General features: G+C 52.7%; 1 protein-coding gene across 1 annotated transcript in view; it reads right to left on the bottom strand.

Moving 5' to 3' along the window:
• Window positions 1-5,298: 5,298 nt before the first annotated feature.
• Window positions 5,299-27,631, bottom strand: part of LOC141751269 (heparan sulfate glucosamine 3-O-sulfotransferase 3B1-like) — a 30,159-nt gene continuing 7,826 nt past the window's right edge. Inside the window, exon 2 of the mRNA XM_074607741.1 lies at window positions 5,299-8,621. Coding sequence (XP_074463842.1) covers window positions 8,003-8,621 — 619 coding nt within the window. The 3' untranslated portion in view covers window positions 5,299-8,002. The remainder of the gene's footprint in view (window positions 8,622-27,631) is intronic.

Genomic DNA, 27,631 nt, shown 5'->3' on the forward strand with positions numbered 1-27,631 from the left:
CTACGTATCTGATCCAGCCCTGTATGGGAGCATCCCAAGAGCTCGCTCCAGGGACGTAGAAACGAGCTGAACTTCAGTTAACAAACCATTAGTAAGAACCAAGACGTGGACTAAAGCAGTAAAGCAAGAAGACCAACACTTCCAATAGCCAGGACACACGTGCCTGGGACAGAGCCGCAGACAACAGGTGGGAGAACAAAATTTAAAACCTCTGCAACAGCCTGTATCTATGAGAAGATCCAGGGATGCTGTGAGGAACGGGAGAGCCGGTGATGTTCTGTGAAAAGCACTTTATAAAATTCCCTGAGAACTGCAGGAAAAAGCCTCTTTTTTTATTTTTTTGTTAGAATAAAAGGCCAAACCAGAACCGGTATACCGAACTTGTACCAGAAGAAAGGACAAGGGAGGCCTCGGGGAGCAAGGACAAGGTGAGGTCCTGGGGAATCCCTGGGGTAGAACCTACTAGGGTTCCTGGGGAGGGAGACTAGAGTCATCAAACCCAAGCTAGACTCCTTGTCCCCTTTCAAGGGTGACACAGAATTATCTAGGGATGCAGTTCTTATTAAGAAGAAAAAAAAAATTTCTTTGCTTCAATGCCAAAAAGTTAAATAAAAATAATTCATGGCCAGATTAATGGGAGAGAGAAAGTCATTAGAAATCAAAAATGAGATAATTCTGCAGTAGACATGAGTGATGGTGAGAAATAAGTTATATTTGGCTGACATTACTTAATTAGTTGGAAACATGGTGCTTTCTTAAATTTTCTTTGGTGAAGCTTTTAAGCTTTTGACACATAAATTCCCAGCTAAATAACCTGGATGTCAGAGCAGCCAGTTGCGTCTTCTCTGCCAAGCCATTTTTTTTTTTTTTTGAGCAGATCATTTTAAAACTTCATTCCTTTGTCCAGGATTTTGGTTGCTACCAGGGCACGGCATGTAATTTCTGGCAGGAGCCCAATTTCCAGGTCAGGCTTTGTTCCTGGGGACAGCTGGTACCGATGTCCTCCCTACTGGCTCCTGGTGGGATGGGGAAAAGATCAAGCCAAGACAAATGGCGATGCTTTCGTTGCCGTAAGCAGCCTGAATAGCCAGCGATACTTAGCACTGCCGCAGTGCTGCTCATCAAGCACCTCAGAGGACTTAATGAGCACAAATTACATCTCACGATCCCAGCTGACTGTATAAATAGTTGCAAATAATATTCCTGGAGGATGCTCTTCAGTTTTTAACTGAGCCGTTACGGTGACAGCGGCCGATTCTTGCCATCCTATTTGTAAGCCCCCAGAGGGAGAGGGGGAATTGTGAAGGCAGAAGTTGAGATCTAAAAACCCTTTAGGACTGAATCAGGGTCTGCTGGAAAATAAGGGAAAGCAGGAGTAAATAGCTTAGCGAGAGGAGTTGAGAAACAGGATCAACCAACCTGTTGTGTCTTTGGTACCAGTTGCTCCCTCCCAGTGAATTAGGGTGTAGGACCCTGCAATGATCTGGAATGGATGTTTTAATAAAATCGATTATAACCTGCAAATGAGGGAACTCCTGATTGACGGGAAGCTCTGAGGACTTGCGATGGCCACGAGGTTTTATCCCAGCTGAAGGTACCAACACTAACATTTGACACAAGAATTCCTCCCTTGAATAAAGAGGCCATTAAACAAGGTGCTGAACGCTTACCTCGCGTAGAAATGTTTGAATGATTTATAACTAATTAGTCAGTATTATTACCTTTTTAAATATATGCATTAGGAAAAGAGTTAACACCGTGGTTCTTAACCACAGAGAGAAATGGGAGGATAATAAAGTTTAGCTTTAAATAAAGCTATTAAGGGACAGATCTAGTGGCTAAGTAAGATTTTTGAAGGGGAGAAAAAAATAACAAGAACTCAGAGAAGCAAAGCAATTCCTATTGCAGTATCCTGGTGGTTAGGGGACAGGGACTGCCAGCAGGACAAACCCTCAGCCAGCTGCATACCAGTCCCAAGGTAAAAAAGCACTCATATAATGAGTTCTTCCTGAAACCAGGCCCTGGTAAAAGCTTTCTCAAGCTTCAAGGTTGTTTTAAATACATCATTGTGGTCCAAAGCACAATAAACATGAAGCTACCTACAAAATCCACCAACTTCTTCAATGGCTTTGTTAGTATGGACTCAACTCCAAGCTTTGCCATCTCTCTTTTGCCTTTGCAGATCCTGCCCAGATGTTTCCCTAGTGCTTACAGGCCACCCCAGCTCTTTCTTCCCTCAGTTCTACCTTCCCTCACTCTCCTCAAAAAGGTCTCCACGCCTTCCAGGTGCCCACAGCACCAGCCCTTTCAGGCTAATTCCTCCCTGCTCTGTCCTTTCCCACCCCTGACATCTGCATCTTTGCAGCGTGACACCCTTCCGGGATGCTGGCACCAGAGCCCAAGCACCTTTAGTAGAAACATCACATTCATTTGCACAACCTGGAGACCTGGTTGATTTTTTAGGCTAAACCAACAGTTCATCACCTTTCTTCCACCGACCTAGAGAAAAAGTAAATCCACCTTAGTTATCACCATCATTAGCAGCAACCTTTCAACAGCTACCTCAGCCTCATCTACCTCTTCATCAAGCCATTCTCCTTATTCAAGAGCTTCCTCCTTCACCTTGGGTCCCCAGAGCTACTAGAAGACCCTTCAGCCCATCTTCTTCAGAGCAAACACTTCACTGTATTAAGGATGTGACTCCATAAGCCATACAGACACCCTTATTTTTATCTTCTAGATGCTCTTGCCAACACAGCACTTGAGAACACGGCCCAGCCCAAACCGGGGGAAGATCCCCAGTATCCCCAAGCCCAGACGCCTAAAGGGGATGCAGAGGACAGGACGGATACTGAACCCCGCAAGGACTTACCTTCCCTTCCCTCTGCATCACCAGTCCTCTGTGAAGGAAAAGCACCCACGCTCTTTCCCTCCCCGCACCAAAGAGCTCTTATAAAATGCAAGAATGAGGGACAGCACTCCCTGAGTTGCTGCAAAACCAGACCTCGGCCGCCTACAGGATTGACATCTGCTGGGGCATTAGCGGAGGAGCACCTGGCTTTGGATGCAATCAAGGTGAGGTGAGAATGAGGTAACAAGTTGCTCAACTCCATCAAGCTGAGGTCAGCTCGAAGCACACCCAGCTGTGCTGCTCAAAAGGCACGTGGGAATTTTAAAGTAAAATCTACACATATATATATATATGTATTTTAATACTGAGGCACCTATCGAGTTTAATCATGGCCAGAGCTTGGGAGCAGCTAATTACAATCCTGACAAGCTGGAGGTTTCCAAGCTGAACTCTTCCTAAATCGCTGTATTAAATCTTGTGCTTACTTTTTGACTCCTTTTCTCGAAGGTCTCTGAAAAATGGTCAGCCTGAAAGACTCCCATCAATTACTCTGCACCGGATGCAAGACTTGCTAAGAAAAATTAAATTCTTTTAATTCAGTTTCGTTAAGTGGCAATTGCTGCCTTACATAAATCTGTAATGTTCTTTAGGCACTGCTTGGTATAGCACTGGCCTGGGACTCTTCTGAATTTAATGATAATGAATTTTTATATCATAAAGTGCTGAGTGTGTAGTGGAGCAATAGCAACCACTGGCCCCAGAGGTTTGGACCAGCATCACTACTGTAAATGCAATGCTTTTGAAAAGAAACTTGGCACGGAAATGTTCCCCACCACCGGCTATAAAGGACTGAATTTGTCCTCCAGCATCCCTGACGCAGGAGTTTTTGGTTTCACCAACCACCGAGCCCATCTGGCTTGTGCGGCAGGGCTGAGGGCAATCCCTCAGGTCTCCTTCACTGAAAGAGTGTTTGATGAATGCGCGTTCAGAGCGGTGGTGGAGTCTCTGACTCTGGAGACATCCCAAACCCGCCTGGAGGCGTTCCTGTGCCACCTGCTCTGGGTGACCCTGCTCTGGCAGGGGGTTGGACTGGGTGATCTCCAGAGGGCCCTTCCGACCCCCACCAGTCTGTGATTCTGGGTGATGGGACAGATCAGCCCCCACAACCCAACCGAGCAAAACATACCCACGTCCACCACCCAGCAAAGCCTCCGGCTCCCAAACCCAGCCCTGTGCCAGGTGGGAGCTCACGTATGGGATTAAATCCCGTGGGCTTCTGGGTTTTGCCACAGGGCCACCACAACTGCAAGGACATTCACTGGTGGACACGCAAGCGTCGGGGGGCAGCACCACCAAACCCACGTGGGGAGGCCACCTCCACCTCCGCAGCCTTGAATGAATACAACCGTGCCCAACACTTGGTAAAATAGAGCTTTTATTTGTTCATACAAATAGTATGAATTATCAGAATTTCGTTTTCCTAGAAACATCTTTCTCTGTGTAAAATTAATCTGTGTTGTACATACCACAAAATACTCGATTTACATTTTTTTTCAGGTTTTCTTGTTTGTGGGTTTTTTTTTTGTTCTTCCTTATGTTTTGTTCTTTTTTTTCTTCTTTTTTTTTTTTTTTTTTTTTTTTTTACAAATTGGCTACTCCTCTACAGTACCGTGTTACAGACAACACATCACTAAAACCTGCACTGCACTTCTGAACACGGGACTGAATGAAACTCAGCCATAAATTAATGTTATAAGGCGGGGGCAGGGGGGGGGAAGAATAAAAAAAAAGAACGTCTAATCACACCTCCGAGCTTAGCTTCAAAAAAAAAAAAAAAAAAAAGCTGTGTTAAAAAAAATGATGACAATAGCGCTGATTCTAGTATTAGCCACCACACCACGGGGAATGCACCTTCATTGTCTTATTTGTTAGGTAAGGCCTTTACGTTAAAAGTAGAGTGCAGACTTCATTACGCAGGATATCGAGCCAGGGCTAACAATTTGCTTAAGGTTAGAAGAGTTATTATTCCCTCCCTCTAGTTCCCCTCTCCTACAAGATTGCTTCATGAGAGCATTTTGCAGCAGGGCTCGATTATACAAATTACGCCCGCGCTCTGCCGTAGAGCTGAGGAAGGCACGGGGATATTAAAAAGTGGTTTCCAAAAAAACAAGCAGGAAGACGTAGGGGATGCAGGAAAACCTCCCAGCGCTCGGGAGCAGGGAGGGAAGCACGGGGAGAGGGAGCCACGCCAAGGCGGGGGATCCCGGAGGCTCTCGCCCAGGAGCTTGTCCAACGGCCAAGTGGAGAGGACAAGCATCTTTCCATACATTGCGTAAGCCGGCTAGTAGGAAGACTGAGGTTTTGGCAAACATAAAGTCACTCTTTTCCATCGGGAAGTACCTTTTTCTCCCCCCAACCCCTCACCCCCTGCAGCCCCTTCCCCTCAGTCCCCCACAGCAGCAGGGTTCGGGATGAAGCAGACGTGCTCGTGCGTTCACCGCCTGTCCTGGCAGCGGGGACCTGGCCAGAGCTAAACCCAAAGACCCCAAACGCGCGGAGATCCAACCACCACTCGAGTTTGCAGCTGCGTTTTGCAGGACGGGGACGGGGCGGGGGGGGTTTGGTGCGTGTGGTCCATCAACCTGCGCAGCCCAGCAGGTCCCACACTCACAGCTGTGACCTCCGGACGTGGGACTGCGGCAGCCTGAAGTGTCGCTTCGTTGCTAGAAACGGCTCAGGGCAAAAAGAGGAGGATTTGCCCAACTTTCCCTTTTTTGTAGGAAGATGTGCTTGGAGGCAAACCCCCCACGGAGGCATTTGCATCCTGCTCCCAGCAGCTTGGTCCTGGTATTAACGCTCAGCATCTCCCCTTCCTTGAGGACACCCCAGTGCGAGCTGCACCCCGTGCATGAACCCACACAACCTCACCGGCACTGACGGGGCACAAGTCCCTACATCCCTTCGGAGCTGTCACACCGCTGAGCCCAGCCAAGAGCCCTCAGGTTCAACCACAGCACCGAAGGGCAGAGCTTCACCTGCAAATCCCTCCCGCGCACCCAGAGGAGGGTTTGCTCTTCGCCGTGTCCACCTGAGCAGGCCCAGATCAAGACCCAGGGAGAGGAATCCAGGCTCCAAAGAGCCCTTTCACCACCGAACAGCCGCAGCAGAGAGCTGGAAGGGGCAGGCAAGGGCAAGGAGGCTGCCAAAGGAAAGGAAACATCTGGGAAACGCCACCGACTGCTCCCCACCGCAGCTGGGCATGGCTCGGCGATGTGATGCTCAAAGGTGGTTTGCTATGGGCGGCTGGGGAGGGGTGCAGGGGATGGACAACGGGCAACACTTATGAAACTGGAGCATTAACTCAGCTCGCGCGTGCTCTGCCTGTTGGTGCGTTTGCTGTTTGGAGTTTCACTGCCTTGCTTTACGCAAGCGCTCACCCGGTGACGCCATGAGACCTATCCCGCAAGCCCCACGCTGGGTGCGGGACGTCCTTTCAGTGCCCGCAGGTGAGGGACACGGGGTCTTTGCTGCCCAAAGACAAGACGGCCCTGCTTCTGTTAAAAATTCAAGGAGCAAAGCACTTCCGCTGTCACCTTTGCTCCGAAAATGTTCCAGCTGAGCTAGCAGAACCTGCGACAGTAACGATAAGGCATCGGACACACGTGGTATTTATCAAAACCTCCTGAGCACACGGAACGTGGCTAGAGCTCTCAGGAGAGCCTCGCCAACCTGTCCTAACCCCCCAAGGCATTTGGTTCTATCTGAGGTGAAGGATCTCCTCGTTATTGTACCTGGGTTGATGGCCGAGAGCTCGGAGTCTCCTGTCCTGCCTGGTTGGCCTCCCCTGCGCTCACCTGGGCCGCCGGGAAGGCACCTGGCCGTGCCTGGGCTGCCACCAATGCCCCAACCCAAGTACAGTCCCCTGCTTTTCTCCAGATTCATCCTCCTTGGCAAAGCAGCACCTCTTCCAGGCTCCAGGCAAACGCTGCTCCTTGGGAGAGACCACGGATAAGGTGCTGGACCAAAATGCCAAGAGGGCCAAGGCTGATGTTCCCCAGTCTCGTGCACCGGGGGCCGCTCCGGTGGCTGCAGGGCTGGAGGTAGCACTGACCTGGGACACCCTCCACGCTGGGAACGGCTCCCAGCAGAGACCTGGCGTTTTCACGTTTCTCTGCCGGCATCCTTGGTGTGCGGACGCCGCTCCCCGCGCTGCCGGCACAGCCACCACCCCGCGGCGCCCTGCGGGCACGGGCAGCCCCGCAGCGACGCTGCCTGCGAGTCGTTCCGACCAGCGCCGAGCGCGTCACGTACAGATAACGTGCGTTTTTACATTTGTCCCACAGTGAAGATTTCCAATGCACAGAGGGACCGGGGGAAGGAGCCTCCTCGACAAAAGGCAAAAAAGGAGAAGCACAGTGAGGAGCCAGCTCTGCCCCACGGAACGGGCTCCTCGGCTTCTCTGCTGGAAAACGGGAACATCACCCCCCCGGCAGGGCCCTGGGCAGGAGCTGTAGGGCTTGGGGTCCCCCACGCTCGCCAGCCGCCGGGGAAACAGGCTGCCGCTCAGCAGAGGTAGGTGGGTTGCAGGGAGATGCCCAGCTTCCCTCCCCACCCTCCCCAGAGAAACCCACCCCGGGGGCCACGGGACAAACTGGGAAGCTGTGGGACGAGGGAGCACAACAGCGGAGCAGAGACTGGGACACCAGAATAGGGAAAGCAAGTGTTTATAAAGGCCAGATACCCGTAACAAAAATAAATTTTGTGCTTTCCCCGCCCTCCCCGCCCCTCCCCTGCCACCCTCGCTTTTTTTGATTTTTTTTTTTTTTTTTTAAATACAAATTTTGTTTAGGAAAAATGGAAGCACCGTCTGTTACAAACCAAACCAATAAGAGGAGAAAATAGAAGGAGAGAGGGAAAAAAAAAAAAAAAAAGAAGGAGAAACATATTAGAATTAAACACTGTGGAATGTTAAACAGGTTACGGGCTACCGTTCTAGCCAGTGCGGTTAGGCAGCTTAGTGAATTAATTGCTTAGGAATTAAAAATAAATTATTATAAAATAGATTTCTGTACATTTTACATACATATATATCTCTTTATATACGCAAACCGTGCTGGGCAAGTAATTACAGGGGACTTTCCCACGCCAGCCTCAGTCCCAGCCGAAGTCCTGCCCCGTCATCTGGTAGAACTTCATGTTGAAGGGCCGGTAGAAGTCCCGCAGTCTCTGCACCACCTCCTGGTCTATGTCGGGGTGGGTCCTGCCTTTCGTCTTCCCCAGGCAGTGGGGTTTGCTGCTGCCTTCCGCCTTCTTCAGGCACGGGAACCCCTTGGTTTTGTTGAAGTAGAAGTGTTTGTCGGTGATGATCCTCTTGAGGCCCAGAAAGTCCTGGACCCTGCCCAGCTCCCCCGCGGGGTCGCTGATCAGCCTCTCCCCGCTGACGAAGAGGATCTGCCCGATGGGGAAGTAGAGGAGCCAGTTCTCCAGGTGCTTGGCGTAGATGCCAATCTGGATGGCGCTCCACGAGGTGTCGATCAGGCCCGTAGTCCTGTTTTTGAAGGTCAGGCTCTCAAAGGTGGGGATATCGGGCTTCTTGGAGAGCGTCTGGGTGTAGTCCGAGATGGCTCTGGTCACGGGGTCCCGCACCACCACGATGAGCTTCGTGCCCTTGGACATGGAGGAGATGCGGGCTGGGGCCTCCTTGGTGACGAAGTAGCTGGGGGTCTTCTCCATGGTGATCTGCCCCTCCAGGGTCCTGGGCATGAGGTCCCTGCCAGCAAAACACACAGACTTGGGTCAGAGCAGCAGGTAACAGGAAGAAAAATATGCATGAGCGCATACATATATATATATATATATGTTCACACATAGACACACAAGAATTCTTCTTCCTAAAATGCCTGCACAGGCCATTTAGTTTGTCCAGATAAATCCATTTTCCATTGATTTAGGGATTAGAGGGGGATTATTATTAAAGGCCACTGTATTAGAAATCCATCTGCGTAATCTCTCAGTTATCCATGAGTGGATTAGCTGGGCTACACTCTGCACCTGGAGTGTGGCTACATGTACCAGGTCAGGATGGCTCCAGACGGGTCAGGATGAGTCCTGAGCTGCACCAGGTGGCCCTCCTGGCTCAGGTCAACACCAGAGAGCCCTCAGCCCTGGCCCAGGGCTTGTTTTCCCCACGGGAATGAGAAGAATGGTATAGCAGAAAAGCAGGAGCTCATTGGAGCACATCCACCTTGCTTTCCCTTAGCATCCCAAACACAAGACTGTTCCCAATTCAGGTAAGATGGTGCAATTTGTCCCCCGCTTGTCAACAGCAGGACACACCACAGGGGTCCTTTTGCGCCCAGCTTCACCGATTGCTTTACTATTCCCTATCGCTGTGCAGACTTGCTCCCTAATATGCACTAGAAGGAGCATCAAGAGCTGCTGGTGGCATCTTCAGCACGTCCCGGTCTAGCACCCAATGAGGACCACGTCTCCCCTCCACTGCCACACAGGCTACGGCAAGTCAGGATCCAGGATACGACCATGGAGAACACAACCTCGGCTCACGGGTAGGACGTACCCTCACAAAACAGCCTTGAAACATAATGCCTTCAACAATTCCACCTTATTCGCTGGGTATGTCTAATTAACCATGTGGGGAAAAACTAGAGAGCTCGCAGAAATGATGGCAGCGGCACGAAGCAGGAAGAGTAATTTTTTCCTATCATTCACCAGGCAAGCCTAAATATTTTAGATCATTTGCCAATTCTTCCCCTCTATAACCCAACGGGACTCATTTGCGCTGGGTTGTGAGACAGTTTTTTTCTTTAAAAAAAAAAAAAAAAAAAAGGCAAGAGGGGAGTCAGCCACAAAATTAAAGCTATAAAACTTGATTAAGTTTTCAAAGCATCCACCCAGCACAGAGAAATAACCAGCCAGGGTATGATCTGCAAGCCTCAAACAGCGTTTCCCTCAGACGTACGTCTGCACACACAGGCTATTTGTTCCCCGACAGCCATCTCCTCCCTCACCACTTCTATGCGTCTACAGCATAGATCACCACGGGCTCTTGCAATTAAAAAAGCCACTGATAATTTGTGCTAAAGCCAAATGTCTGCCCTGACTTAGAATCCAAGGGAAAAAAATGGACCCATCTGTTCTGAGGCCAAATAACAGGAGAACCAGGAATGAGAGGTCTGATGGAATAAAAATCATCACGTGCCTATTAAACTTAGTCAGTAGCTGTTTATGCGACTACTATTTACCTTACACTGTACCTGGTATTTCACTTCATCAGCTTCTGGCATTAGCTCTATGCAACGCGTTTACTGGCAAGGGGCACGCAATGACTACACCTCCACGCTGCAGGCGAGCTGCGCTTGGGGGCTGCCCACGAAGGCCCTTCTCCACAGAGCCATGGTGGGAGATGGTCCCCGTACCAGATCTGCACGGATCACTGGGAGAAGCGACGAAGGACAAGCTGGACTATGGAGGAAGGAGGTGGCAGCTCGTGGAAACCTCCACCCATGCCCAAGAGTGATGGCAACCCCTAGGGCTGTGACTTCAAGGCCATGCAAGTGGAGTTCCACATGCGGATGAAAATCACGCTGGTCTACCTGACACACCTGGGACGGGAGAGCTTCTGGAAGTCAGAAGCCAGCGCGGGCCAAAAAAATAGTAACCAAAATAAAACTCTGACTAATCCTTCACCTTTCTGGCCAACTGGGCAAACCCGTAATGCCGTCTCAGAACAGAGCCAGTCAATAACGCTTGGAGAGCATCTCTTAAATCTATCATGGGCTGATGTGGATTTCGACAGTCTACTCATTAATTGGTGTCTCTTTTTCTGGCCACATTAAACCCGAGTTCTACATCCTGCGCTGGCCACCAACCACCTTCCAGCTTGATTTAAGAGGTTGGTTTCAACCCATGAAGTCCTTAATGGCCTGGGACCTGCCTAGAGGAGAATGCTTCCCAGGACGTGCTCGGGATGGCCACGCTGCACTGAAGCCCTTTGGCTTCAGGTCGGGTCCATGAGATTGCTTGCTGTACAGGGCCCTGCATCTCGAGACCGACTTCTCCTCCAGGAATACTACAGTCAGTATTTATCAGTCTCCCAGGAATGACGCAAGGCTTATTTTTTCCCCCTTGCACAAGAGAGGCATCGGGTAGGGCTGGGCCGTGAAACGGGAGGAAATTGCTGGGGGTGGAGGTGCTGAGTCAGTTGATCTGGTTGGGAAACACAGGCTCCTAATTAGTCTTTCAACAAACACAGAGGAGCGCACCGTATAAGTGGAGGAAAGGAAGGACCAGCTCCTCATCTAAGAGGCATCCACCAGCTTGGTGTCAGTCCCTTTGCAGACCAGTCAGCTCCTGAACCCACACTCCATTTGTGTCTGAGGACATCCAACACCCAACAGTGCTGACAGCACGCAGTTCTGTGCAGGTCTAGACCCCCACAAAATTATTATTTTTGGAGAGGACCCGAATCCTTGGCATTTGCAGAACATCTTACCGGTGACCCATCACAGCGAGAGAAGCAAGACAAGGCACGTTGACACTGCTACTGCTGTCTGGCTTGGTCAGCACAGGCTAAGATGAGCGGAGATAGAAACGGAGCCTTCAACCCAAGAACGAGAACTGATTACACCAAAACCAGCCTTCAGGCCCTGGCTCCAGCTCTCTCTTCCATCATTGTACCCAGACGGGTGCCGCGCATAGCCCAAAACTAAGATCCTTGAGATTGTCTCAGACGCTGCCTTGTTTGAAAAGTGGCTGCCATGAAAGCTAGACAGCAGCCAGCGACGCCAAATATTGTGGCCCGTGGATGTGGTTTGAACCTTTGACAGCATCGCATCCAGGAAAACAAAGTTTTATTGCATGGGCCTGTCAGTTGCGAGGAGCTTTCCCATGGTTTCCATAATCTCCCATAGAGGCATCATCCGTCATGCTGGCAGCCAGAGACAACAGAGCCTCAGGGACAGGAGGAACTGGTAATTTGGCTGGTCTGAACTCACATCGGTGGAAAAGTCACCAAGAAGCGTTTACTCCCATTCAAACCACAACTGGAGAAGGGCAACTTGGCCCACATATAGCCCTGCAGCTCCAACACAACATGTTGGATGTACGCGTTGGTGGAAGTAGGACCAGATTCCAGCTCTGAACACACATCTGCTCCTGGGGCTCCAAGGCAGCAAGGGCTGCACTAAACGGCAGCCATGGCAGAGGGAGGAGAAAGAGGAGCCGTAATGGTCAGAAGAGCTGTAGCCACAGCGCCCTGGCAGGATGCAACCCCCTTGGGCAAAAGGAGCAGGGTTCAGCAGAAACCCACGTTCAGCTCAATGGTGCGTGCACAGTGCAGCCCCGGGGCAGCTCGTGACAGCTGTGGGGTCCTCTGTTTCCATGGAGGCTTCACAGGCACATTAGAGACCCGGGGAGATTCTGCCAGCACTGTTTGGTGCACGAGAAGGACAGCGTGGGTGCAGCCACCACCGCCATCCGTGTGGGAGAGGGAAGGGAGACGATAAAGGGAGTCAGGCTGTGGGAAACGGGGAGCTCGGCTGAGCCCTCAGACAAAAGCTGCCGCACCAGTCGGGACAGGGCTGGATGGAGACACCACTGAGCGCTGTAGCGGATACTGTAGTGGAAAATAAAGATAGTATGAAAAGCTTGGGAAGCAGTTCCTCCTGCCTTGTTATCCTCCTGCCTTCTGGCAACCTGGAGTTCAAAGACCTCTGGAGCCAGCATCTGCATCCAAATCACCCCATTTCATAGCGACTACGAACTGTCTGATCCTTTCAAACCCATGAACACTTTTGGCCTTGAGAACATCCCACAGCAGAGAGTCCCACCACTGACGCACTGCCTCTACCCATCATTTGAACCCTCTCCCTGCATGGGAAGGGACGAGGCACCTGCTTCCGGAGCATGGAAGAGGAAGGTGAGGATGAGGAGCGCCAGCAGACACCCGGCATCCCTTATTCCCCGCCGAGCCCAGCAAAGCACCGGTGGGGCTCCGTGCCGAAGCCAGCGGAGCTGCCGGCGGCCCCGGGGGTCCCAGCGAGAGGAGGGAGCTGCGGCGTGAGCACTGCCATGAATCTTCCGCAGGCAGGGAGCAGAGCCCCTAACCTCGAGCTATTAACGTGTCAAGAGGGACAGAGGAAAAGCTTTTCCTTTAATGAATATTTCCTCAGCGAAGCCCGCACCCTTCGTAGGCGAAGTGATAGGCTTAGTGTAAAGATGGATTGGCCTACTTTACCTATTAACCACTCAGACTAATGTAATAAAGGCTCTCTCCATTCAAACAGCCCTAATCCCCAGCCCCACGCCGCTCTGAAGCCTGGAATAAGACGGGATGCTCAAACGAACTCCACCAGGCTGCTGGAGAGGCACTGGCTGAGGGGGAATTCAATATATGTCTCTTTTTTTTTTTTTAAGTGCAAACTTCTCCAGCGCGAAAACCGGACCCAGAGCGAGATAAATTTACAAAGCGGGGGATGGCAGGTGGCCACACGGTAATCCAGTCCTGAAGCCTAATGCCCTTTGTGGCAGCTTTTGTCTGCGCAGAGGGGCTCTGGGCTAATCTGCTGCCACTTCTCAAGGAGGAACGGCGAGGGGCCGGGGGGGTGTGCGTGCCCAGGGGACCCCCCCAACCTGTTGCTGCGTGACTGGCCGCAGGTGGGACAGACCGGGGCGCAGGGCAGAGCGCAGACATCGCTACTCAACTTGATCCCCGGGGACGTCTGTCGGTCCCCCCCCACGCACCTCCTGCCATTCCCAAACACCCGCTGGGATAAACCCCTCCGGGCTCTGCCGAAGCCCGGCGGCAGGGCTCAGCCCTGGGGGGGGCTGCGGAGACAACCGCCCCCGACCGTCTGCCCGCGCCGAGGTCGCCGTCAGGCTGCCCAGCCCTGCCCCGGCACGCTCCGGTGCTCCTGCTGCCCAACGGGAGTCCCGGAGCCCAGCGGATGATGTTTTCCATCCCGGGGAGGATTTCATGCTGGATATATTCCCACCCAGCACCACTTTTTGGAGATGCTCCCCCCACCCCAGCGTGCTCCAGTGCACCTGCAAGTGTTAAAATCGGAGCGCTCCACGCTGCAACAACGGCACCCTCCAGTCCCAAACCCTCCGCTCCGCACCCCCCTCCTTGCTCAACCCTCCGAGCTGCCTCAGTTTCCCTCTGCAAGGACGACAAAACTCTCCAAGAGGTGACAGACAGCTGGGTACAGGGTATCGTAAAAGCAAGAGAAGCGTTGTTACGGCCAGGATAAAACGCTGGTAGCATCTGGATGCTTCTACGAGATGCAGACTGGGGAGCGCTCGCAGCGGTCCCCGCGGCAGCTCTACCGGCAGGCACCACGAGAATCAACTTTGGTGCAGAATTTCTGGACTTCTCCCTCCCAGCTGTTCTCAAGAAGCGAGGAAAATAGAGGAAAGGGCAGAAAAAGCAAGTCAAACTGTTTTGGATATCAGCCACATTCACGCCGAGTTCAGGCCTGCAATCCAGAACCATTCGCTTTGCTGCCCGGCGGTGCATGTGCAGAACATCCAACCGATTTCTGGCCAGTTTTCTACCCAAATTCCTGACTAGTGTTTCAAGATGACAAAAAGTGATTTCTTCCCAGAAAATGAAATTTTGGAAACCCGACTGTTTCCAGGGAAAGCGCCCCCAAATCCTCCCAAAAGGCTGTCTAAGAAACCACACAGGTTAGACTGAAAGCTTACGGTGAGAAGGTGAACAGAAGTGCAAGAGGTAGACACAAAAACTCTTCTCCCGTCCTGGGAGGAGACACGTTTTTAGCCTCCACAGTCGCAAGAGGGGGTTTGAAAACCCGAGGTGACCCCAAGCCCAGGCAGCACGACCCAGAACATGGTACAATTTGGTGCACGTGATGATTTGTTACAACTTTCTAATTTGCAGGTTGGAAAGCAAACAAGCCTCCTGGGACCAGCTCGGAAAAGCTCTCCAGGAAACAAATGCAGAAGATGAGGTTGAAGCCTCACCCCTTCCCACACTGATGCTCTCCAGATCGCTGCGTCCCCTCCTGTGCTGTCCCCAGGGGTGGCTTGGCCCCCTGTCCCCATCCCAGCACGGTCCGGCTCAGCTCTGCTCCCACCAAAGCCAAAGGGCTTGTTTCAAACCACAGCCCGTCCGTCCGCTGCCTTAAATCAAACACGCTTTTGAGGAGGGCTTTACTGCCATTCCCACCCAGCACAGCCAATTCCCATTCCAAATCCCCCTGCTTCCCTGACTCTTCCTCTCCTCCCTCGTCCCAAGAAATAAATTTAGACCAAGTGAACCAAATCTGGTATCTTGAAAAAGAGCTGTAGACAGCCAGGAAAGGATGGGGGCCGCATCTCCGTTGCTGGCAGCTTTGCCGTCCAGCCCACCCGCTCTGCCGAGGCGATACCCACTTGTTCCCAGTCTCCGAGGCAGCACGTGGCTGTCAGAAAGCAGGAAAAATGTCCAGTGGCGATCAGAGCAGCCAAGGGCTGGATTCAAACCACACACTTGTAGCCCCACATCAGCAGCTGACGGTGAGCAGGAGCTCGGCCATGCCCCGGGAGGCAGAGACCCAGAGCATCACCAGTACCACCAGCTCAGCTCCCAAACCCACCACACCGGACCCATCCCAACCCCACCTCGCCCTCCTCTCTGCGGGACTGACCACAAAATCATCAAATCCCAGAAACGCTCCTTAAAAGCAAGAACCTGACAAGGCCAGGAAAAGCCCGTTAAAGCAATAAAGCATTTTAATCACGTCACGGCGCCCGGCACCAGCATCAAGGTCAACGTCGAAATCACCCACTTGGCTTCGACTCTGCTTTCTGGTGGCAGCAGCTCCAGGTGGGGGAAGGAGGAAGATGAAGGAGGAAGAAATAGAGAGAGAAGGGGCAACACCAAATTCCCCTTTGGAGGTGGGAGCGCTTCATGGTTTATTATTTGATAGATCACATTTTTCTTACCGAAATTTCCGCCGGCTCGGGGTGCCGCTGCACCAAGGCCCTGTACAGTAGCAGGCAGCCTCTCCTCTTTTTTTTACGACCGGCGGTGAGGGCAACATGTGCGCCTTTGTCTCGAGCGGGAGCCCGTTGTTTGGGTTGGCAAATTATACAACAATAAAAGGGAACGGCTGGGAACCAGCCTCGGCCTTTTTGAAACGGGTGTAACCCAATCCAGCTCCGGCAAACACTCGCCACGACGTTTACACGAACCAGATGATGGGAATTAATGAAGTTTTGGGGGTGAGGAATGGGTAGGTAAAGGAGCGGGGAGGGGGGGCGAAATATGGGGGCCTGAAAATAATGTTTTTCTCACTCTTCTTGCTCCCTGCCCCCAAACCTGCCAGGTGCCCTTCACCTGTTGTGGAATTTGGGGATTAAAGGAGACAGAGGAGGGTAACAGCGGGCAAAGGGTCCCCATCATGAAGCTGCTCTGGGGCTTCAATGGGGCCAAAGAGCCAGTGCCCATGGGTGGCATCACCACAAACCCCACGGCAACAGGGTCCATCCCAGCCCTGGAGTCTGATCTAAGTTCCTTTGATGCGCATAAAACAATCCCATCAAAGGCTGGGGGGAGCGGGGAAGACGTGGGGCATCGGCAGATGGTCCTTTGGTTCCCCACTCCACGCAGGCAGAGCCGGGTCGAACCAAACGGCCCCGGCAAATCAAAGCAGGCAGTGCCTTGAGGAGGGGACAACATGCTGCCGCAGTCACCAGGGGGTGGTTTTGTTTTGTTTTGGTTTTTTTTTGGGGTGGGGGGTTTCCTTTGTTTTTTGGGTTTGTTTTTTCTTTTTTTTTTTAAATACAAAACTTTATCCACCTCCCCCAAAGTCTCTGCAGGCAGAGCAGATCCAGGAGCCACCGCAGAGGGATGCGATGCGGGTGAGGGACACGGGGCGCTTTGCCCGGCTACAACCACAGCACTGAGCGGCACCCGAGCGCCCGACCGGGACAAAGCAGGGCCTGATCCATGCACAAAACCTGTGACACCAGGGAACGCCAATGGGTGTGATGAGCAGAACCAGCCTCTGCCGCAAAGGCTGCCTCCCGCCCCGCGCCAGTCCAAACCCACCTCCCTCCCAAACACCTCCCCCGCCCCACGGGTTTAAGTGGCTTAATTAGAAGCACAGACTCATAATCAAGATAATGACATGTTTGCCCTTACAGGGCTGCTGCCTTGTGGAACTAAGTGCCGTATATGGTGCACCACAGAGCTGCAGCCTATAGAATCATGGAATGGCTTGGATTGGAAGGGACCTTGAAGACCATCTAGTTCCAACCCCACTGCCATGGGGCAGGGACACCTCCCACTAGACCAGGGGACTGTCGACTGTAGGGGAGGAATAACTTACAGCAGCAGAAACACTTGATGGGAGTCTTGGCTGCATGGGGACGGGGTTTGCGCTTTCACCAGAGAGCATAATAAAGAGGCCAAAGAGCCACAAAGACTCCTTTGAGACTGATGGGTGACATAGCCATCACTCCTGGGCCGTGCCCATCCTTGGTGATGGATGGAAAGGCATGACGGTGGTCTTGGAGATGGCTGGCTGGAGCAATCCCCCTTCCCACCCCAGAGCTGACGCCCCACGCCGGCAGCCTTTGGGAAGAAGGGCTCAAGGGGACGAGACCAGCCTGAAAGCTTGGGAGAAACGTACCCTGCTTGTGGACGCTCACGTGGATGCGCCCGCAGGGTGCAGCCCTCTCCTTCAGGCCAAAGCCCCCACGGCCCAGGGATCTCCAGCCCTGGCCATAGGAGGACTAAGGGCAGAGCAAGAGCAGGGCAAGCAGCATCCCCTGTCCCCCACTGCTCTTCCGGCCTCCACCCAAATTCAGCGCCGGGGCTTTCCTGGCCCTGATGCAGTTTGTCTACCTGATAACCCTTGATCAGGTAACCCTTGATCCTCTTCCAACCCCTTGTCCAGGCTCCTCCTGAACCCACGCAGACCCTCCACATGCAGAGCCCACCCTGGGCCCTTGCTTTGCCCATTGTGCACCAGCTGCTGGCCTCCTTCCACAGCCCCAGTCCTTGCAGCATGACACCAATCCATCCCTCCGTCTCCAGCCCAGCTCTGACTTCGTAGAGCACCGTATCTTCCCCCGAGACACCTCTTTGACAGGCCGAGGTCTCCCAGCCTACTTCGCTGTTCCTCAGACAGAAATTCCTCCAGCCCTAAAGAACAAACCCAAAACGTTGCCGCTGTCACCAGGTGGACTCATGCACCGACTGAACGCGGGCTGCAGAGATGCGGGGCTTTCTTTGGACTACGAAGGGCCAAGTTTCCAATTATTTCCTTCCCTCTTCCCCCAGCAACAGCTTGAGATGTTACAACTGCTCAGCAAGAACTTTCTCTCCTCCTTTGCTGGAGCCAGGCAAGATGTTCATCAACTCCGCCAGTTAATTATAATATAGGCCCTCTTTATGTAAACACCGAAGCCTCTTTCTGTTCCCCCGTCATACTTAAAAGCTCTGAACTTCCACTAAATAATTATCTTCACTGAGGGGAGAGGGGCAGCACTTTACATATCAAAGGGCTGCTTTGGAGGGATTTACAATAATTTGCGATGAAGTGGTAAATATTCTATTCACTCCAGTCCATCGCCAGTAATAATTATAATCCTATTAGCAAGGTCCCAAGAAAGTGATTGCATTATCATCTAGCGAGCATCTATGTGGATTTTTCTGGGAGGGGTGGGATGGGGGAGGCCAGAGGCAAGTAAAGAAGTAAAAGCAACAAAAGATGCAATTGCCGGCACCTCCCCTCCCCCAGAAGGATTTGGTCTCCATTGTCCGGATGCTTCAATAGTCCTTTGCTCTGAAAATAAGAGCTTTTGGAGCGCAGTAAGGGGGTGGGGCTGAAATGAGCATCTTATTCCTCTCGGTCCCCCCCCCTCGACACCCCGGTTCCCTTTCATGGCCCCCGGGGCCAACAAAGAGCACACGTTGCTGCTCCTGCGGGCAACGGCGGGGGGGGGGAGCAGCGCCGCGATTAAAGGCTAATTGCTGTTTATGGGCGAGTTCTTTAGAATATCGCCCAGCATCACCGGACTCCACTGCCCACTGGTCAAGTCATGTGAGATCACTCTAATCTGTCTCCATTCCACCCCCCCCCAAAAAAAAAAAAAAAAAAAAAAAAAAAAAAGGAAAAAAGACTGGTTTTGTTTAAAAGAAGAGCAGCGAGGGGGCAGTTCTGTGAAACTCATGATTTAAGGGGGGGGCGGGGAAAAAACCCCCTAAAGCCAGCAGGAAACATGACTGAGCTAACTGGCAAACTGGGACGAAAGACTTTTGCCCAGCAGATCGCGGGGCCGATGGCCGCCGCCACGCTGTGCGTCTTACTCCTGCGCCCCGTCGCCTCGTAGGGCGCCCTGCTGCAGCGTTTAACTGGAATTTATCCCCGCAGGAGTGCCCCAGTGGCACCAGCGTAATCTCCTCCCCTCTCTCCCCGCACCTGAAGGCCACCAGTACAAGTCCTCGCCACCTCCACCAGAAACGGGTGGCTCAGGTCTGCTTGCCCCGGAGTGGATGTAAGTCAGCAGCTACTCCAGAGTGGCACCGGTGCGGGTCTGGAACAAGCTAAGGTTACTTTCAACGTGTCCAAGAGTTTATTGCAAAGAGGTAGAAACATTTTTCTCTATAAATTAAACAGACAACAGCCTGAAAGGGAGGAAAGAGGAAGAATTTTAGGCATCTGCAGAGATTTCAGTGCTCACAACTCACTCCCGGGGAAAAATAAATTCCCCAGACTGCCTCTGCCTTTTATTCTATTGCAACCAGAAGGACCAGCCGTTTCTCTTCCCTCAAAAATTTATAGCCTTGAGTTAACGTTATGTGTACTAAGCTCCTGCCACGCAAAGATTTGGTAGATCCACTTATGGATTCGTTGCAAGACGAAGCTCTGCTCTTGGAGCCTCTTGCGGAGGCTGCTGGTTTGACACATCCTTCTACCAGAGATGGTTCTTCTCGAACCCAGCTTTACTTGGGTTCCACTGACCCTGCCCTTCGTGGGAAGCTGGAACTAGTATCTGCTGAGCTTGGGCTGGCTTTGCAGCTGCAACCGCAGAAGTAATGTCCCCATCCTGAGAAAAAGGCAAAGCAACAGAGTCGAGGTCTGGAGTTACCAGCTGAAATGTGTCAAGAAATCAACAGGGCAAACCCCAAACCATGGCTGTTGCAAGGCTTTTACTAGCTCAGGGTAGGCTTAAGCAAAGGAAGCCTGGCTTGGCAGCGGTTTAAAAGCAGGATAAAGAAATCATAGCTGGTGGGACATCCAAAACACAGCCGTGGTACATGCAGGTGACAGAAGTGTCCCCTGGGGCAGAGGACGTGAGGCCAACGTGGCTGTCATTTGGCTCCAGCCAACCCCAGAGACCTCGATCTCAGGGGTTTGGCTTCAGCTCCATCAGGAAAAAAAACACCCCAGGCTGTTCCATAACTCTCATCACAAAGCCCACCGCTTGCCGTCAGCGCTTTTGCCATGCAGTGACAGCTCGGCCATGGCCAAGCGGCACCGGTGCCCACTGCTCGCACCGCAGCCTCCTCCCGAGGCTCTTCCCTCTTGCCCCGTCCCTGCCATCAAGGCACGGCCACAACCGTCGACACAGGAGCATCACCCAGCGACGGCGGTGTTCAGCCATCAGCAATGCACCTGCCAGCCCCGCACAGAGTCCACAGCCCCGAACCGCTCCCACACTCACCAATTTGCTCTCTTAATTTGCAGCGACGGCGCTAATCCTCTCAAAGACGTTAAAACCCCACAGGCATCACTACTCACCATTCTGGACATCCCTCCTCCTCAAGAGGTCTCAGGAAAACGCTTCCTTGCGGCAAAAAGAGAAATCTCCATGGGGTTAAACCCCATGGACGTGAGGATCTGGGCCATGGGGGAGCCAGAAGCGGGCGCTGAGGTGCACAGAGCCGGCACTGCAGACTGCGTACAGCTTGCCGGCCTTCAGCTGGTGTCCCAGAAGCACCGAGTCTTTCAAGAATTAGATACCCAAACCAGGTAGCATCATGACTCGTCCAAGAGCCAAACTGCCCGTCACTGCCAATGGAGCACAGCATCCTCCTGGCTCCCCAAAGGGATTCACCATGGGGTTGGACACCGTTACCCATGACCTGTCACACCAGCGCACCCTGGGGCTCCTCTCCCCGGCTAGGACACCAGGAGGTATTCCTAATCCAGGTAGCCTGTGGGAGGTTATCCCATCAGCCCCATCCCTACAGAACATCCCTTCGAGGCCCTTCTCCGGGGACCTTTATGCCGTCTGCTGGTGGTGGGGAGCCCAGCGAGCAGAGCACATCTCGGCTTGGACCCAAAGGGCACATCTGGAGCTTCTGATGCAGGGGGAGACGGTCACTTCGCGTAGTCACCCTAGTGGTATGTATGGGAGCTATGCACTGCTGCAGCGTTTCTATAGCTGTGCTGCAATTAGGCAGAAGTTTCCCAGAAAAGAGCTTGATTCAGGAGGAGCAAGCCCTCTTGAGTTTGTTTTGGGAGGCTGTTTTAGGACAGCAGTCTGTCGGGTTTATATGGACATGGATTTTAATGGCACATACTTATAAATCAACTTTCTGGTTAAATGAGCACGCAGCAGTGACCACTGCAGCCGCCTCCCTCTAACCACCAAAACCAGCTGGACGTGGGTGGCGGATCCTGGTACACCAAGGCTGAAGGTTCAGGAGCACCTAACAAGTTTCAACCCGGCACAGGACTACAAAGAGACGAACTTCAGCAACTTTTCCCACATTGTCCCTCTCCCCTGAGCCAATGCCAAGCCACCATGTCTCACCTGCTCTGATTTTGCTAGAAGAGGGGAGGAAAAAAAACAAAAAACAACAAAAACACCCCAAACCCAACCCACGAACAGGGTTGGGTTGAGCCAACCTCAAACTAAACGTTGCCCGAGTCAACACCCATCAAACAAACCCGACCCAGCGAGATACGGGCAGGACCACGTTCCCCTACTGCTGCGGTCATAAATCACGGCCCTGCTGAGAGGTCTTTTGTGTTTTCCCCCAACACAGAAATTAATGCCCTAATCTGTGTGCCTGCATGGGCAGGTAACAAGTCCCGCTGATAATGCCGCCTTTTGTTAAACGCCCGCGTGAGCGGCCCAGCGTTTGCACAGGGAGGGCTTTGCCTGCCACCTTGACACGCATTTCTCCCAACCAAGCCCAGCCCTCCTGCGCTGGGGCTTTACAGCCGCCAGCAGAGGAAAAAGCCTCTTGATAAGCCCCGGAGCCCCCTTCCGCCCCGAGCGACGCCCCAGCTCGCACCCCTCGGGCCGTTGACCCATGCAGGAGGAGCATCCTCCGTGATTCGTCTGCCAAAAACACGCCAAAGCGGGGGCTTAAACCACTCTGCTGGGTTAAGAGCCCCAAAAGGGTCTTGTGCCAGCAGCAGTCGTGTGACAACTCTGCTCCTCCTCCTCCTCCTCCTCCCCGTGGGGACAGCAGAGCAGGCAAACTGCTTTATTCACCCAGCAGCGCTTTCCTCCGGGCACCAACAGCCCATGGAGCATTTTCCACACAAGGGCTGAGCCAGAGCCCACTAGTTCCTCTGCAGGAGGTGGGAAGGGAGCTCTCGGGGTGGCAGGGCCAAGGCAGGCTTGAAACAAGCCTTACAGCAGAAATATATCTACAAGTCTTTAAAAAAGCCATACATGGTCTCCAGGAATCCACCTTCTGCACCCAAAGGGATCCTATGGGCATCCAGCATCGCTTGGATGGTGGAGGCCTTCAAAATAACAGCTCAGAAAGTGGCCAGCTTTCCATTTTCACTATGGAAAAAAAGAAAGTTACATTTTTTTCTGCCCTTTTTGATAATACACGCACGTTCCTAACACAGGGCAAGCGATGCCAGCGAGCTGCTGCCAAACCCCAGCTGCGTGACTCCACCTGCCTCTTCAGCAACACCCAAACCAGGCACGTAACCGTGCGCCACCGAGGTTCCTCCTCGACAGCCTTAAAAATAAGGGGATGCCCCCATCTGACCGTCAGAGGACGGGTCACCTTCCTGGTGGCCGGTAAAGGTGGTGAAGAACAAACTCATCAGAGGAGGACCGGCTCTGCAGGAAGGTGCCCAACCAAGGAAGCGCATCCCGTACTCACCACCTGGCTGCTCATTACCCCGAGCATCCATCGAGTGGGTCAAGAATTCACAATTGGTTTAGACTTTATTCCAAGCTGAGCCACACGATTAATTTCCAAAGGTCTCCTGCTTCCTTCCCAGCAAAGGAGGGGTGGCACCAACCATGACCTGAACCGGTGGCAATCTGGACACTGGCCCAGACAGCGTGACCCCCATTGGGATGAGCTATATTTGCCACCCGCCGGAACAAAAGGCCTGGCAAATTAATACACCGGTGATCCTCTCAGTACTGATCCCTAAATGCATTTTCACAGAAATGGGATTGTCCCCTCAACTCATTTGTTAATGGATTTGTGATTTACAGTCATAAAGGAGGAGCACTGGAAATTAGGAACGCTCCATGGTAAACAGACCAGGGCAGTGTGTGAGACGCGTTTGTCCAGAATGGGATTTTCTCCCCCCAACATCTCCAATCAGACCAGTATAGCCCTCCCCAGTCTCTCCCTATCCTTTTCACCTGCCCCCAAACATCAAAGACAGAAAATACTATTAAGTTCCAGGGCAAGAACGCAGCGTGCCCACTGAGGCAATCGAGCTACAGGTTCACGGTGCCACCACATCCCAAGGCGGGTCCCCACCGACGCTGCAGGACTCAGGGTAGAGCAGAAGGAACCACGACAGCCTCAGGAAGGAGTGAAACTCCCGGCAAAGGAGGGAGACAGGCACCAATTAGGGAAACATGAAGGAGCAGGTCTGTCTGCAGACACCCCTCCTGCCCCAGTCATTACGTGGGATCGTGACGTGGTCATAAACAGTCAACGAAATACAGTCAAGAGCTCTTTAAAGAGCAGGCTCAGCTGGTGGAGATGCTCTGCTGCAAGTACAACAGATGCAAAGCGCTGCTTCTAATTAAAAAGGTATTCACGTAATTAGAGACCTCACATCGCCATACCAATGATTTGATCTAGTCCAGCACGCTCGCTCAGGCTGTATTTAAGAGGGCTCTCCACGCTTGCTTTCCACTTCTGACTGCTTGGGTTGTCTTTCTTGGTAACCCTGCCCGCCTCTTCGCACCTCGCAGGCTGCGATGGCAGGTCCACCGCTACGGTGGCAACCAGAAAGGACCTCACGGAGCAAAACCACACGTGCCAAAACCCAGCACACCGACTTACAGCATCCCACCCCGTTTCCATCGAGAGCCGATTTCCCTCCAGAGCCGGCGACGGGGCTGAATTCTCCCGTAGTCCTTCAAGCCCTTCTACATAAAGAGCACAGTGGGCCGGTCTGCTGAGGCCTTGGAGCACAACCCAAGCGAAATGACTTTTCCCTGAACACTGAGGAGTCTGAATGAGAGCTATTGTTATTCAGATGAAACCAAGTGTCAGATTAACAAATCAATGGGCATAAGAGATATAAAACGGGTTACTATTGAAGCCTTTCAAATACCCAAACATATGGATGAACCAAATGTGAATTGTAATTGACTCACCCACACCTTTGATCTCTACACCCTTGGGTTCCCAAAGAGAACCCCGGCCCCCTCTGATCAGGACTGAACTGATTCGGGACTCCATTGTGAGCCCTCACAAAGCCTTTTCTCCCTGCCTCCATCTCCTGGATGTAGATACAGCCTGGCACTTGGAAACGGAGACGAGCCAGCTCTGCCTTGGAGAGCTGGAGATGGGCAACCCAAATTTCCCAAACGCAACCTCTCGCACAAAGGCCATTAGCCCCGGGCACCTCTTCCCACCAGCCCCCAGCACCGATGGTGGCCCTCGGTCAACTGGACACGCAGGAGGAGATGGCCCGAGAAGCAGTATAGCAGCAAGCACGGGCGGTGCAGACACATTCCCCCAACTTCTCCCAGAGCCAGCCACGGAGTCTGTCCTGTTTTCCCAGGATTTCGCTGTGCAAAGCCCAGGATCAGACTTTGCTGGTGGGTTCGTGCCCTGCACGTGCCCCGACTGCAAGAGCCGGACCGATCTGGAAGCGCTGAAAGCTGCTCTGCCCGTCTCCGAGTACCTCGACACCTGACAGCGCACATCACCTCCACTTCATTAAGAGACATCGTTTTTAATTTTCCTGGGGTGTTCCTGCAGCTACATAAAAAGTAACCCGGAGTTTAAGCTAAACCTAATCCTTACATTTTTTTACTTTTAGGGTTTTGAACAGTTTTTGGACAGGTACAAGAGTAAAAAAAATAAGCATCAGCTTCGATACCATACAAATCTCAACTCCCCAGGAGTCGCAAGACGAGTATTTGTTTGGCTTTAGCCTCAAGGCTCATTACAAACTTGCCGTTGCTGCAGCTCTTCCAGGAAACCCAGCCCAGCTTCTCCTTCCACCCCCGTGCTGCAAGCCCCACGCAAACCTGCTTTCTGCGGAGGTTTTAACCCCACAGCAAAGTGGGGCTAATAAAATTACGCAGCTCAGCTATACTGAGCCTATGCAGGAGTCTTGAAAAGCCTGTTGCTGAAGGCAAACCCCAGCAGCTATTCCCAGTATTAGGCTATTCCCAGCATCAGGCACTGACATAGGGCGAAGCGATCGCCGCCGGGAGGGTGGAGATGCTGCACGTGTCCTTTCCAGCACCAGCAAGAAGGAAACTGGGTTTGATGGGGGAACTGGCTGAGCCGCGGAGTCCCCTGGAGCCGGTGTTGCTCTGTTCCTACCCTTTTTAGGGCTCAGACCCAGCCGTGCAGGTCCTTAACCCAACCGGTAAGCCTTGCTGGGACGGCGGAGGGTGCGACAACCGCGGGGCTGGCCCGCAGAGGAACCGAGGACGGAGAAGACGGTGGGGAGGAAGGCGGGCGGGAGGAAACTCCCGGGCTCTTAATCTGCTTTAGGACCATATGAGCTTGCTGTTTATATATAGCTCAATTAATTATTACACTGCGTTTAGCCGTGTGACCTTGAGATGGGCTCTGGGGGGAGCCAGCAGCGGCTCGTCCTGCTCTCCGGCCAGCCCCATCCCGGCACAGAGAGGCTTCGGAGCCGACGGCAGCTCCCGGCCCCTCTCGGCTTGCAGCAAAACCCAGGTTGAAACCCTAACCGGCTCTTCCACTTCTGCTTTGGCAAGGCTGCTATCTTCTGCCAAGGCCTCGCTCCCCGCTCAACACATGCGCCCCCACGCACGGCGATTAGCTATTCCCTCTGCTTTTCAAAACGCCGGGCAGACAGCACAAGGCTCATTAGCTACCAGACCAGCTCGAGAGGGAAATTAAACAGGAAAAAAAAAAAAAAAAAGGAGGAAAAAAAAGAAAAAAAAAAAAGGAAAAAGCTAGGAGCTTTGTGTTAAGTTGCAACAAGTTCAGTGCTGGGGAAGAGGGAGGGAGTCGGACTTTGCTAAGCCCTCCCGAAGGCCTCCTCCTTTGCAATTGCCCCCGAGAAGGGGCGATGCTCAGGCTGTTTGCGTCTTGGGCAGCTCGGTCCAGCCACGGTGAAGCCAGGGCAGGTGCTCGGGGACGTTTACAGGCACCCACGAAGGCCACCGCCTCGCTGCTCCCCGGCGAGACCTTCAAGAGGTCCCTCCGTCCCAGCCCACCTGCAGAAGATGGGGACAACCCTGGAGCTCGGGTGGACCGGCTCCGATCCGGCACAATTCCCTAAACGTGGCACCAGAGGTGGGTGCAGGGGGTTGAGAGCGGAGAGGCACGGCATCTCGGCATCACCTTCACCCCGACACGCAGAGACATGGGGCACAGCAAAGCCATGGGGTCCCTCCGCAACCCACAGCCACCGTGTTCCCAGTCCCACGGGAAAACCAGCCGAGGACCGTATACAGCCACGTTTGGGACCGAAGTCCCAGGACACACCTCCAGCACTTTCATTCCAAGTCTAGTACACCTTTAAATAAAACAAACCAAAAGCACGCCAAAGCTGCAGGCCTTGCCAGTTTTAAAACAAATATTTAAGAGCTCAACGAAGCAGCAAAGCACTTAATTAATAAAGCGCCGGGGTTTCGCCCTCCCCCTAGCGTCGGCAAGATCCCTGCACCGAGCCGCGGCATCGCCCGACCCCGCTCCGAATCAAACGCACTAACGCAACTTCACCCCAGCGTAACGCCCGTGCATTCTGCTTTTCCCCGCGTTTAGTCAGTCTTCCGCCAAATCAGCAGTTTTCTAAAGATTTCCTACGCCTCCACGAGCCGCTCGCCCGCACTTCGCAGACTTTCCAGTTTCGAGACAAGTTTGTATTCGATACTCAAGACAGGCTGTAAGCCCGGGGCTCTAATATAAAGCTTGACTAGCTGCTTTATCAAAGTTAATCATTGTAATGGATTTTGGCTTCTGGGGTCATATTTTTTGCACTTACGGTGACACGCCGAGGGCCCGATCCTGGAGTCCCTCCCCAGGGCAGGGCTTTGGACTGCATTAAACACTGTAAAGTCTGGGGACCTGGACCAGTCCTGGCCACCAGCACGCTGCCGAAGACTCGTCTCCTTGCCAGAGCCAATTTCCCACGTGAAAAGCACATCTATTTAAAGAAAATCAGTGTTTTCACCCCAGCCGTGCTCAGTACTGCTGGGCTGCCGTTGCGGCAACGCAGGACTTGGCCTTGCATTCATATTCAGCGAGGGATGCATAAAATATAGCCGTCCACCTATAATATTATATGTCGGGATATAAAATACAAGCCCGTGCACAATTTGCACTTTCCCCTGGAAGCGCTGCCTGCCAGGAAGGCG

This window comes from Larus michahellis, chromosome 14, assembly GCF_964199755.1.
Source record: "Larus michahellis chromosome 14, bLarMic1.1, whole genome shotgun sequence".
Lineage (NCBI taxonomy): Eukaryota > Metazoa > Chordata > Aves > Charadriiformes > Laridae > Larus > Larus michahellis.